Source organism: Phocoena sinus, chromosome 3, assembly GCF_008692025.1.
Source record: "Phocoena sinus isolate mPhoSin1 chromosome 3, mPhoSin1.pri, whole genome shotgun sequence".
Classification (NCBI taxonomy): Eukaryota; Metazoa; Chordata; class Mammalia; order Artiodactyla; family Phocoenidae; genus Phocoena; species Phocoena sinus.
Genome location: NC_045765.1, coordinates 1,545,557 through 1,559,866, shown reverse-complemented (window position 1 = coordinate 1,559,866; position 14,310 = coordinate 1,545,557). Strand labels below are relative to the sequence as shown.

General features: G+C 53.6%; 1 protein-coding gene across 1 annotated transcript; it reads left to right on the top strand.

The window, feature by feature from the left end:
* Positions 1-10,005: 10,005 nt before the first annotated feature.
* Positions 10,006-13,517, top strand: OAZ1 (ornithine decarboxylase antizyme 1). The gene is given in 6 exon segments (XM_032628405.1): positions 10,006-10,240; positions 11,657-11,714; positions 11,716-11,802; positions 12,220-12,392; positions 12,826-12,911; positions 13,136-13,517. Coding segments are annotated over 6 exon segments (684 nt in total). The 5' UTR covers positions 10,006-10,094; the 3' UTR covers positions 13,270-13,517.
* Positions 13,518-14,310: the final 793 nt, after the last annotated feature.

The window sequence follows — 14,310 nt, the reverse complement described above, 5'->3', positions numbered from 1 at the left end:
GCATCCCTGTTGTAGCAGGTGTCAGAATCTCCTTCCTTTTTAAGGCTGAGTACTATTCCACTGTAGGGATGGACCACGTTGTGTTTATCCATCATCCATCAGTGGACACTTGGGTTCATTCTACCTTTGTCCATTGTGAATACACTGCTTTGAACATGGGTGAAACCCTGCTTTCTTTTTTTATACCCGCTTTATGAGATATAATTTACATACTGTACTCTTCACCCTTAAAAAGCATACAGTTAGTAATATTGAAATGTGTGAAGACAACCCAAGAGTTACTTATCGATGGATTCCATTTCCTATGGTCAAATGAACAGTACCGGCCCTGTAAGCTTCTGTAGAATCTTAAAATACCACTTCACCTGATAATTACTAAAACATCCATTGGTCGTTACCAAAACGGCATACAAAGTGACCAAAAGTAATTTAACCCCCTTCCACAAGGGCTGCCTGTACAAACCTCACCCTGACGAAGTAGCTAACGTGCACTGGCAGAGTTGCAAGTCACAGGCTTATCTCAAAAGCACCGAGGAACTTTGGAATACTCTCCCTGAGCTATATATATATATATATATATATATATATATTTTTTTTTTTTTTTTTTTTTTTTTTTTTTCCAGTACGCGGGCCTCTCACTGTTGTGGCCCCTCCCATTGCGGAGCACAGGCTCCGGACGCGCAGGCTCAGCGGCCATGGCTCACGGGCTCAGCCACTCTGCGGCACGTGGGATCTTCCCGGACCGGGGCACGAACCCATGTCCCCCGCATCGGCAGGCGGACTGTCAACCACTGCACCACCAGGGAAGCCCCTGAGCTATATATTTTGAAATTTGTAAAACGACGTGATGTCTGTGATGGTAGGTCTGTGGTTCTCAACTGGCGGCGATGCTGCCTGCAGGGGACACTGGGCCACATCTTTGGTTGTCATCACTTAGTGGGGGCTCCTGGCATCAAACGGGCAGGACTAGGGAGGCCGCTCCACACCCCACAGCGCTCAGGATGGACCCCGACAGAGGGTGACCCGGCCGCAATGTCAGCAGTGCTGGGGGAGACCCTGTTTAATTTAAACCATCAGTAAACATGATATGGGCTTCCCTGGTGGCGCAGTGGTTGAGAGTCTGCCAGCCGATGCAGGCGACGCGGGTTCGTGCCCCAGTCCAGGAAGATCCCACATGCCGCGGAGCGGCTGGGCCCGTGAGCCATGGCCGCTGAGCCTGCGCGTCCGGAGCCTGTGCTCCGCAACGGGAGAGGCCACAACAGTGAGAGGCCCGCGTACCGAAAAACAAACAAACATGATACAATATAAAATACCATCAGGACAAAGCCTTGTTAGTTAGTCCAAACACTTTTAGCACACATGGGCCATCAGGGTAGTTACCCATTAAAACAGATCTGCAGGAGGGGCTGAGAGGGCTGCCTCTGGATTCCGAGGCCCCAGTTTGAGTCCCAACCAATTGTCCCACGTCCAGATCCATGTCGTTTGCCGGAAGAAAGGTACCGGTCATGCCTGTCTCTTTGAGTTGCTGTGGGAAACCCGCGTTCATTCAGACTGGGAGTGCTCTCACCCCACAACACCTGGTCCCCAGCTCCCTGGTGTTCCCCCGCCCCAGTTATGGGTTAGTTGCACTCCCTCCAAAAGATATGTTCAAGTCCTAACCCCAGACCCATTTGGGAACGGGGTCTGCTATAGGGTGAATGTTTGTATCCCCCCCCCCTCCAGATTCATATGTTGAATCCTAACGCCCTCCACTTGTGATGGTATTAGGAGGTGGGGCCTTCAGGAGGACGCTAGGTCAGGAGGGCAGAGCCCTCTGAATGGGATCAGTGCCCTTATGAAAGAGACCCCAGAGAACACCCTTGCCTCTTACGCCATGTGAAGACACAGCGAAGAGGAGGTGTCAACTTTGAACCGGGACACAAAATCTGCCGGTGTCTTGATCTTGGACTTCCAGCCTCCAGAACTGTGAGAAGTACACTTCTGTTTATAAGCCACTCAGTCCGAGGAATTCTCTTTTTTTGTTTGTTTAATTTATTTTATTATTTCTTTATATTTTGGCTGTGCCGGCTCTTAGTTGCAGCATGCATGCGGGATGTAGTTCCCCCACCAGGGCTTGAACTCGAGCCCCCTGCATTGGGAGCGCAGAGTCTTACCCACTGGACCACCAGAGAAGTCCCAGGAATTCTGCTGCAGCAGCTCGAATGGACCGAGATAGAGTCATTGTAGATGTAATTAGTTAAATGAGGTCATACTGGAATGTTGGGGGCCCTAATCCAGTATGACTGTGTCCTTATCAGAAGAGGGAAATTTAGAAACAGAATATCCATGTAAAGACGGAGACAGATTGGGGTGATGTGTCCAGAATCCAAAGGACACCTGGAGCCCCAGAAGCTGGAGGGGGCAGGAAGGACCCTCCCCTGGAGCCTCTGGAGGGAGCTCGGCCCTGCCACACCTGGGTTCAGACTCTGGCCTCCTGAACATTCGAGAACAAATTATTGTTGACTGAAGCCCGCCAGTATGCAGTCACCTGTTACAGCAGCTGCAGGAAACTCAAACATCCTGAATATTCACACACACACCCCCATTTGGTGGTGCAGAGAAACCCAGCTCCCCTCCTCTGGGGGGACCTCAGCCTTCAAAGGGACATCCTAAGACCTGCAGCCAGGTGTTTGCAGCTGGAAAGCGTGGGCCACTTTGGGACCCCTGAGAAGAAAGGGAAGTGGATTTCTTCAATGAGTCTCCACCAGTAAAAATCCTGAACACATAACCTCACTGCCCTCCCCACCCCCGGAGACACCCGGAGGCCAGACGCACCTGCCCACCTTCGGGGCCGAGGCCGAAGGCTTCCTGCCCCCTCCCACCTCGCTCAGAAACAGCTCTTACTCTCTGCCTTATGACGCAGGCAAAACCTGAACATTAGAAACGTACCCAAGTTCAAAGAGGACAGTTTTTAAAACACCCTCCTGCTCCCATCTGAAAACAGACGCTGTTTAATATTCGAGGGTTCTCTCCTCAGACGTTTTTGTAACCTTGTGTTTCAATATTATTTACATATTTATTTTTACAAGACTGGCATCATTAGTGAAGGTCTGAACATCTTGTTTTGGAACCTTCTTTTTTTCTTTTCCTCTCAAGAGTATATTACGGTTTGGCAGTTCCTCAAAAAGCTAAACATAGAATCACCATATGACAGCAATTCCACTCCTACGTATACACCCAAAGGAGGAGCAAGTGGGGACTGGAATTGATATTTCTACACGCACGTCCATGGCAGCATGTTTCACAAAAGCGAAAATGTGCGAATGAGTCAAATGTTCTTTGACAGATTAATGAGTGGATAAACACACGTGTCCCTCCACACACGGGAGCATCACTCAGCCATGAAGAGGAGAGAAGCCCTGACCCTCGCTACAGCGTGGACGGACCCTGAGAACACGATGCTCAGTGAGAGAAGCCAGACGCAGAAGGACACACAGGGTGTGATTCCACTGGTGGGAAACGTCCAGAACAGGCAGAACCACAGATATAGAGAGTGGCTTCGTTTTTAACTTCTTATTTTGAAATAATTTTAGGCTCGCAGAAGAAATTTACCATTGTACCCATTGGTGGGATCACGTCCAGTCTGGGGTATTGAGCTGCTGGCGTGATTCCTTCCAGGGCCACAGTGAAGTCCAAGAGGGTAGGGTGCCCGGGCCACTCTGGGAAGCAGCACCCGTGTGGGCCCCAGAAGGCCACTGGGCAAGAGGAAGAAATACCCCTGGATTGTGGGTGTGGGGTGCCTTTTTTTTTATTGTGGTAAAATACACATAACAAATTCACCATCTGAACCATCTTTAAGCGCACAGCTCAGTGACATTGAGCACATTCACACTGTCGGGCAACCATCCCCACCATCCATATCTAGAACTTTCTCATCTTCCCAAACTGAAACTCTGTTCCCATGAAACCCTGACTCCCCAGCCCCTCCCTCAGCCCCTGGCCCCCACCATCTACTTCCTGTCTCTGTGAATGTGACTCCTCTGGGGACCCCCTGTGAGTGGAATCAGACTGTGTTTGTCCTTCTGTGTCTGGTTCTCTCACTGAGCACCACGTCCTTGAGGTTCATACATGATGTAGCAGGTGTCCTTCCCTTCTAAGGTTGCGTAATATTCCAGTGTGTGGATGGACCACATCGTGTTTATCCATCATCTGTCAAATGGACATTTGGGGTGTTTGCACATTTTGGCTGGTGTGACTCAAGCTGCTCTGAACACGGGTGTGCAAATATCTCTTCAAGACCCTGCTGGACTTCTCTGGTGGTCCAGTGGTTAAGACTCCATGCTCCTACTGCAGGGGGCATGGGTTCGATTCCTGGTTGAGGAACTAAGATCACACATGCTGCAGTATGGACAAAAAAAAAAGACCCTGCTTTCAGTTCTTTTGGGGATGCACCCAGGAGCGGAATTGCTGGGTCATACGGTAATTCTATGTTTAAACTTTCAAGGACCCTCCAGACTTTTACACAGCAGCTGCATCATTTTATATCCTTCGGAGCAGCCGTGCACAAGGGTTCCAATTTCTCCACATCCTTGCCAACACTTGTCATTTTCCATCTTTTTGATAATAGCCACCTTACTGGGTGTGAGGTGGCGTCTCACTGTGGCGAGCCCCTCGTGCTTTAAGCCAGTGAGCTGGGGGCTTTTGTTCCTGCAGCAGACCCCAGTACCCAGCCTTCCTGACTAACAGAAACACAGCAGAAAAAAATCTCACCACGTGGAAACTCTCCAACCCCACAAGTGACCATTAACATGCAGATTAAGGCAAAAAGAGGTCCAAAACATTTTTTTAATGATAATACTTCCTTTTGGTGAGGCCATGGCAAAACAGGCCTTCGCTTGTGCTGCCTGTGGGAAAGTAAATTCTTGTAACATTTCTAGAAGCTCTTAGGTAATAACTATTTCTTTGACCTAGAGATTCCACTTCTAGGAATTGATCCTAAGAAAGTTATCTAGGATGCCACAAATATGTATACACCAAGAGAGTCAACACAGCCTTTGTGTAATGACCACAAAAGCAGAAACTCCAAAGTACACAGCAAGGACCTACTGTATAGCATAGGGAACTCTACTCAGTACCTTGTAATTACCTATAATGGAAAAGAATCTGAAAAAGAATATAAATACATATGTGTAACTGAATCATTTCGCTATATACTTGAAACTAACACAACATTATAAATTAACTATACTTCAAAAAAATATATATGAACAACATAAAAAGTAGCCCAGAGTTTGAGATAAGCCTGCTCATTTCTCCCGTCACCCCCTCTAGTCCTTGGTCATGGTGTTTTTACGGGGCTGTCAAAACGCCAGGAGCATGTTGGGGTGTCCTGTACTTTATCACTCGGCAACAGACGTGTGTGCGGATTTGTGGCCAAATCCGGCCATTTGAGGCTGTTGTCCTTTGGCCCGATTCTCACTGTAGGAAAAGTGGTCGTTTTTTGTTTACTTCCCTCTTCTGGCTGCCTCCGGCCTCTTGACTTTCTGTTTGGAGAATAAGGTTAGGAGAGAGGGCCAGGCTTGAAAAGGATGCTGAATGCGGTGAAAGGACTTTCGCCCCTTTTATGTTTACTTTTTATCAGTTGATGACGAAAATTTTCAAACGGACAGAAAAGTTGAGGGAAATCTACAGTGAAGGCCCACATTGCCGCCGCCTAGATTCTACAAGTCATCTTTTGCTGTGTTCGCCTTGTCCTGTCTTTGTTTACTCACCTTACTTTTAAAATTTCATTTCAAAGTCTACTGCAGGCATCAAACCCCTTTAGCAGGCGCACCGTTTACTGGGGATCCATAAATGTTTGTGTCTTTAATAGGGACTTTCATGGCGGTCCAGTGGTTCGGGTTCCACGCTTCCACTGCAGGGGGTGTGGGTTCAATCTCTGGTGGGGAACTAAGACCCCACAAGCTGCGTGGCCAAAAAAAAAAAAAAAAAGAATCATTTGACAAATGTTTGTGTCTTTAATGTGTCTTTAATGTTTGGATGAAATTCACTCGAGGGAAATGTACACGTCCCAACTGCACTGTAAGGTGGGTTTTGTCAAATGTGCCGAATGTCACCAATGGCCCATGAAGATGCTGAATGTTGCCCTCACTCCGTGTATGAGCTCCCTGGGGCGCCTGTAACAAATCATCATCAGTGTAGTGACCTAAACCAACACAGATTTATCCACTCACAGTCCTGGAGGTTGGAAGTCCAACTCGGGCCTCATGGGGCTAAATCCAGGCGTGGGCCGGGCTGGTCCTTCCGGAGCCTCCAGGGCAGCAGCAGTTCCCGACTTCTCCAGCTTCTAGAGGCGCTGCATCCCTGGCTCCCGGCCCCTCCTGCATCCTCACAGCCAGCAGTGCAGCATCTCCAGTCTCTGTCTCTGCCTCTGACCCTCTCGCCTCCCCGTTATAGAGACCTTGTGATGATGCTGGGACCTCCCAGGGAATCCAGGGTCACCCCCATCTCAGGGGCCTTAACTTAACCCCATCTGCAAAGTCCCTTTGCCAGGTGAGGTGGCACATTCACAGTTCCCATGACTAGGATGGGGAGGTGTTTGGGGGCTGTTACTCAGCCGACTACACTCCATGAATCTTTCTAAAAATCAGAGTGAGATCCGTGGCATCCTCCCGCCTCGCCATACTGATTTTAGCAGGACACCGGGCATGGGCCCTCCATCCTTGACGTGCCTGTCCCATGTCTTCTGTTATCCCTTTCCAGCAGCTCAGCTCTCACCTCCTCCAGGAAGCCCTTCCTGATGTCCCCCTCTCCCTCCCTGCAGTCTGGGGCCCTCGCCTCTCACAGACTCCCTGCTCCCAGTGAGGCACCTCCCCTCTGTCTGATTTCTTTCTTTTTTGGGGGGGTCTTTTATTTTTTATTTATATATTTATTTTTCATTGAAGTATAGCTGATTTACAATGTAGTGTCAATTTCTGCTGTACAGCAAAGCAATTCAGTTACACATATATACATTCTTTTTCATATTCTTTTCCATTATGGTTTATCACAGGATATTGAATATAGTTCCCTGTGCTATACAGTAGGAACTTGCTGTTCATCCATTCTCTATATAATAGTTTACATCTGCTAATCCCAAACTCCCAATCCTTCCCTACCACATCACCCCTGTCGCCCCACCTGATTTCTCTCTCCGTCCCCAGCAAGCCCAGCCAGGGTGGCTGCCTTGGGCACCCATGCCCACCCTGAGCCTTCCCCACTGTGGTCTGCTCAGTGTGTAGGTTCCCCCTTCCCAGCACGTGCAGGTGCCCCCAGATCAGTGGGAGAAAGTAGGAGAAGGTGACACTGAGGGGGGAGACTGGATGATGTCTGGGGACTTCTGTGGTTGTTACGCTGGGAGGGGGCTCCTGGCATCGAGGGGGTGGGGGCCAGGGAGGCTGCTCCACACCCCACGGCACCCGGGATGGCCCCGAATGTGAAGAGTGGGCATTCATTTCTGCCTCGAGAACCCAACCCTAGGACTTCCCTGGCAGTTCAGTCGTTAAGACTCTGTGCTTCCAAAGCAGGCGGCACGGGTTCAATCCTGCACGGCACGTGGCATGGCAAAAAAAAAAAAACAAAAACACAAAAAACACAAAAACAATCAACCCTGACCGCAGGCTCACAACCGAGATCTGACAGCGAGCAAGGTTTTTGGTGCCGGATGAAACCTGGAAGGAGAGTTTGGTCTTGTTCAGAGTTTACAATCTTAGTGGCAGGTGCTTTGGTGCCCCCAACATGCACACACAGGGATAGAGCAGAGGAACACGGTCCCCATCGTGTGTCATCCTGTACCAGGTCACTCTCACCTCCCCAACAGCAGGCAGAGGGAGCTGTCCCTAGAACCGGAGCCCACCCTCCCCACGAGGAAGACGTGACACTGCTCCCCATATCCCCGCCCAGAGCTGGGGGCCCTCCAACACCTAGAGACCTCACGGTGACTTTTCCTGACACGTCTCACCCCGACCTCATGTGCACCCATTTTCTTCTCCACCCATTTTTTTCCCCCAGCTGCTGCAGTTTGTTTTTTTTACCAAGAGGTTACATACTTTTCCCTTTTCCACCCACAGTGATTCCAAATTAAAGCGTGCTTTGGCCAGCAAGGGCGCACGGCCTGCTGATGAAGAAGGAACCTCCCACCCCAAGTCCTGGGTCTGGAGTTTCCTGCTGGCTCTCCTGGACTGCAGAGACCTGGACGTGGCCTAAATGTCATCCCTCAGAGACTGGCCTGGCATGCGAGGCATTCTTGGAGACAACTCCCTGGACCAGGGTCTGCATGGCTGCTTGAGCCCACTGTGCTGGCAGTCAGCTGGGAGCCCTGTCACTCCGTGGCCTCAGTCATGGGGGGTAAACATGGCTCGACCCAGTGACCAGTGGCTAGCCATGGGCTGTTCCAGATCCTGGACTCTTAGCCCAGAATTGCCCGTCTGTGTAACACACCGGAGAGTTACCATGAGGCAAAGACCCAGATTTCGAAACCCATAGGCTCTTCCAGCCTCAAGAAAACAGAGCCTAAATAATGGTACACCAGGGACTTCCCTGGTGGTCCAGTGGTTAAGACTCCGCGCTTCCATTGCAGGGGGTGCAGTTTCCATCCCTGATCGGGGAACTAAGACCCCACATGCCATGCGGTGTGGCCAAAAAGTTAAAAAAAAGTAAAGGCATACTAGCCCCACAGTGAGGACACTTAAGTGGCACCCTAAGTGGGTCGGTGGGAGTGAGCCCTGGCAAAAAAAGAAACATTGAAAACAATTAGAAAGTTAACTATAAATTCATCTGCTTTTTGTTTTCACCATGAGTGGCAATTCTAAGCAATGTAATTCATTAAATATTCTTTCTCTGGGAAATTTCTTTGGTTGGCCTAACATTTGCAATTATTACAGTCTCTGTTGAGTTTTAATAATGTACATACGGAAGCTGTAAATTAGATGTATTACTTATAAATGCTGTATACGTAAACAATAAATTCTGCATTCCACATGGAAGGGTATTTGGAGACACACAGGGACTTTGCCACATACTTTGGAGAGTAAATTTCTATCAGTTTTGTAATAATTCAAGGTCCTTTTGCAGAAAGTTTGTGCCTCTAACCCCAATGGACAGAGTAGCTTGGAAATAAAAATGAGATAAAAAGGACAGGCAGGGATTGTAAAGACAAAGAAACAGGTAGGAGTTACTTCATTCCATGTAACTCTTCATTGACTCTGTGCTTAAAACGTAAAAACATGAAACAAAGTGGGACCTGCAAGAACAATATTTTGCTTGGGGCAAATTTTAGTTCACACGTGAAATATCTTTGTGAGTTTATCTGCAAGGAAAAGCATTTTTGCTTAAGTCCAAATGTGATGCGAAATATTTTACTGAATTTGAATAATATCTTTGACATCGAAAGTAAACTGCAAATTGTTTTAACACGTGAAAGACTGAATCCAGAAAAACCATTATTAGGATCGATCATTATCAGGTTATTACTGAAAATAGTTGTGTTCTATGGTGCGGTGTGGGAGCTTGGACCCTTCTCTCCAAATACCCCGGGACCTTCGTCGCCCAGAGCCGCCCAGGAGAGGGAGTCCTTTAGAGGGAGGGGACCTTGGGGAGGGCGACAGGGATCACCGCGGAGACGTAGCCACCGCGAGGGCCCCGAAAGCCGGCACAGCGACACTCCCCGGCCCCCAGGCCCGGCTGCGGGGAAGGGCGGGGCGGGGCGGGGCGCGGTGCGGCGCGGCGCGCGTTCCCGACGCCACGCCGGCCCCGCCCCCTCCCGCGCGCCCGCAGAGCTACGACGGGGAGCCGGAGGGGGCGGGACCCGACGCGTCTGCTCAGTCCGAGGCGCGGCCCCACCCCATGTCCCTCGCCGTCTGCCAATCAGACGCCGAGAGGGGCGGGCGCGCCTGGGCTTCCTGATGGCCCCACTCCCTCGTGCGGCCGCGTTCCCGCGGCGTGGGGGGGGCGTGGCCTGGGCGCTGTGCGTATAAAGGCGGGCGGAGGCGGAGGCGCCATTTTGCGAACGGCGAGCAGCGGCGGGGGCGCGGAGAGGCGCAGCGGAGGTTTTCCTGGTTTCGGACCCCAGCGGCCGGATGGTGAAATCCTCCCTGCAGCGGATCCTGAACAGCCACTGCTTCGCCAGAGAGAAGGAGGGGGATAAACCCAGCGCCACCGTCCACGCCACCCGCACCATGCCGCTCCTTAGCCTGCACAGCCGCGGAGGCCGCAGCAGCGAGAGGTGAGCGCCCCGCCCCCGCCCGAAGCTTCCAGAAGCGCCGCCGCGCAGGCCCGCAGGGGCCTGGCCGCGGGGCGCCACGGAAGTCCCGGGAGCGCGAGGTCCGCCCCCTTTGTTGAGGCCACAGTCGCGCCGGGGGCGGGTTCTCGGCGGGGTGGGGGCGGGGCGGGTGGGGGCAAAGGGGGTCTCTGATTGGATTGAGGGGGCCTGCAGGCTACTTGGTCGGACTGGGGGAGGGACACGAGGATTTCCGGTTGGACTGGGGGTCGCCAGGGAACCTGGTTGGGTTTGGGGGGCACGGGAGTCCACAGTCCGGTCTGGGGGTGCGAGGTTCCGGGGTCGGGTTTGGGGGGCCGGCGGGTCGCGGGAATCTGCGCTTTGCGGGCGCGGAGGTTGTGAGCGCTCAGCGGAGCGGCCCTTCCCCCTATCCCGCACCCCGACGTGGCCCCGGGACGCGGCCGCTCTCGCGGTCACTTTTCAGCCCCGAGGATGCGCGGAGCCGGGTCGCGCCACGTAGACGGCGCTCGGGGCCCTTCTCGGCGTGGCTGCCGGCCCGCCTTTCCCCCATAGGACGGCTGGGTCGAGGGTGGCCGGGGCCGGGGGTCCAGGTGAGCCGCGCTCGCCACGTATCGTGAGGTCTTAGACCACGGCCCCGGGGGTGCCCTCGCGCGGGCCCTGAGCCAAGATGCCGCGGCGCCCCGGATGGGAGCCGAGCAAAATGGAGGCGACCGCGGGGCCTGTTGACACTGCGCAGCAAATGGCTGCTGGCGCTGCCGGCTGCGCGATTGTGAAAACCTCCCCCGGGGCCGAGGGCCGCTCTGCCGAGATGACGCAAGCGGAGGCCTCGGGGTGCGCGCGGGAGGGCGTCTGCGCGGGCCCGTCTCCTCTGCGCCTGCGGGGACACCGAACGGATCCCGCGCCTCCCGGCGGGTGCCGACAACGAAAGAGCCGTAGCAGGGGCTGCTTCAGTGGAAGGACGGTTTTGCTGGATTCCTAAGAAAAGACTGTTAGGGCTTCAGGTCTGCTAGAGACTGCAAAGTGGAAAAAGGGGAAGCTGAAGCGCTGGACTTAGAAGTGGGAAGTAGAACCTGGCGCAGGGCTGGATAGGGCGACACTTAGTGCTGGTCAGAAGATAGTTAAAGGGCAGAAGAGGCACTCAGGACCGGTTGGACCTTTAATCAGCGTCACCACCCGAGGAGGTGGCTTTGAGTGGTCTCTTGTTCCTGTGGCTGCTGACCCGACGGAGGCAGATGTTGACTCTGCACCCAGTGTAAACATAGCGCTTGAGAGAGGGAGGCACGTCGCAAGGACCTGGGCTCTGGTAGGCCTTGGTCTTCTGCTGGCCTTGCTGGGCTCGGGGCCCTGTCAGCGGAGGCAGGGCGTCTCCCCCAGTGCTGCTCACCAGCGCCTTTTCTCCAGTTCCAGGGCATCCATCAACTGCTGTAGTAACCTGGGCCCAGGGCCTCGGTGGTGCTCCTGATGTCCCTCACCCACCCCTGAAGATCCCAGGTGGGCGAGGGAATAGTCAGAGGGATCACAGTCTTTCAGCTAATTTATTTTACTCTGTAAGTATTCTTCTTCCTCGGACTTCTGGGTACCTGAGGTGGCAAGAGGGGGAGAGTAGCCAGACCCACGAAATGTTTTATGCACCTGTCGTGTGCCAGGAACTCTGCACATGGTTTTCCTGAATCCAAGATGGAAGGAACAAAGGTGCAGACTGCAGCGCAGGCTTTGCCTGAGCCTCTAGTAGCTGTTGGCGCCTCCTGTTTGCACCTCAGCTTGGGGGTCCTGCTCTGGCCTTGGGCGGAACCACCGTTCCTCAGAGGCCCGGGAGGCCCTGCACCCCAACAGCGCTGCAGGGCGTGGGGTGAATGGTCATATGGGTGCTTTTCTGGGTTTTCCAAACTGTCAGAGTAGCGAGGGGGAAGATCCCCAGGCTGTGAAGGCTGGCGTCCAAGGTTGGGTTTGGTCTTCTTCCACAGGATAATCGGCTGAATGTAACAGAGGAACTAACGTCTAATAACAAGACGAGAATTTTTAACGTCCAGTCCAGGCTCACGGATGCCAAACACATTAACTGGAGAGCGGTGCTGAGCAACAGCTGCCTCTACGTTGAGATCCCAGGCGGCGCTCTGCCCGAGGGGAGCAAGGACAGGTGAGGGCGGGCCTGTGTGCGCCTGGGGGGCAGAGCAAGGCAAACCGTGTTTGCACCTCAAAGTTGGACTCCAGAGGAGGGAAGCTTGAGTCAGGAGCCAGGCAGTGGTTATTGTTTCCGGGGTGAGGGTTCCCCGTTTAAGCAGTGGACCAGCAGTATCACCCAGGGGACTCCAGGGGCCATCTGTGGTTGTCACATTGTGGGTGTTGCTCCTGGTGTCACGTGGGTGGGGCCAGGGACACCCCACAGTGCCCAGGACAGTCCCCTAGAATGACCTGGCTCCAATGTCAGCAGTGGCAAGGCTGACCCTGGATTAGACCCGGGAGAGGCTGGTGCTCCCAGTATGCAGATGAGGCCACAGACAGAAGTGGGAGAGCTGGGCTAGGGCCCCTGTGGGGCGGCAGGGGCGCGGGCCCTGACGCTGGAACCTCAGCTTCGCAGTTCTTCTCGAGTTTGCTGAGGAGCAGCTCCGCGCTGACCACGTCTTCGTTTGCCTCCATAAGAACCGCGATGACCGAGGTGGGTGATCTCCACGCCGGGGAGAGGAGATGGGAGAGGCTGCCCACTGCCCTGGAGGCCAGGCCTAGGGTGGGGTCCATGCCGTCCGGGGGCGCCCCACACCCTGTGAGCAGCCCCCTTGCCCTAGACTCGGGCCTTTTGTCTCAGGCGGTCCCCGGGCCGGCAGGGCTTTGGGCCCTGCAGGTGGACGGGGTGGTTCTGACCTGATGGCGTCTCCTCCGCAGCCGCCTTGCTCCGTACCTTCAGCTTTCTGGGCTTTGAGATTGTGAGACCGGGGCATCCCCTTGTCCCCAAGAGACCCGACGCTTGCTTCATGGCCTACACGTTTGAGAGGGAGTCCTCCGGTGAGGAGGAGTAGCTGAGGCCCCTGGGGCTCGATTGCAGACCGCTCCGTGTGCACTTGCTGCCGTGCTTCGGGCGGGTGGTGTGATCAACTGCGTGCTGACCTGCGTCAGCCTGCTCACCTGCTGGGTTTGTCCGCATGTCGTAATTGTGCAAATAAATGCTCACTCCAAATTAGCCGTGTATTTCTTGAAGTTTAATATTGTGTTTGTGATACTGAAGTATTTGCTTTAATTCTAAATAAAAATTTATATTTTACTTTTTTATTGCTGGTTTAAGATGATTCAGGTTATCCTTGTACCTTGAGGAGGAGTTTCTTATTTGAAGTCTTTTGGAAACAGTCTTAGGTCTCTTAACTTGGAAAGATAGGTATTAATCTACCCTTCTATTGCTCTCAAAAATCGAAATAAAACGATTGCCCTTCCAAGACCTGTGTTGGCTCAGTGGTGTTGACAGGGGCGCTGTCCGAAATGGAGGGCAGGTGGAGGGGTGGCCCGGGGCCAAGGGGAGAGGGGCCTCAGGGTTGCCTGGGCTTCAGGGAGCTGTGCGACCCCCCTACACACACTTCCTTCTTTCTACAGAGGGGTGGGGAAGCCAAGAGCCCGGTCTCACCTCTGGCCACAGCCAGCCTTGGCCTCCTGTGGGCAGCCTGGCCCTGGGGCTCCACCCTGTCTGCTCCATACCTCGCCTTCCCCCTTCCCGCCACCTCCTGCCCCACCCCACACCTTGGGCGGTCACTTGCCTTCCCCAGTGCCATTCCCTGCGGTGGCTGAGGCCTGAGGCTGGCTGGAGTGGCCTGGTTCCAGTCTGAAGCTATTTACTGGGTCCTGGGAAGTGGTGTGGGGTGGGGCAGGGGCTGCCCGGGACTTTTCCAGCTTGGGGGTGGGGTGGTGTTTAGCCGTGGGCACCCCGCCCTTTAGCCTTTGTACAGTGTTGTGCTGGGGCAGGAGCGCTGCTGGTGGGTGCCCTGGCCGGGGCAGAGGTGGGGAGGTCTGAGACAGCCAGAAGGCAAAGACTGCAGTGGCCGGGGGCTGGGGTGAGGTGGGGGGTGGAAGGC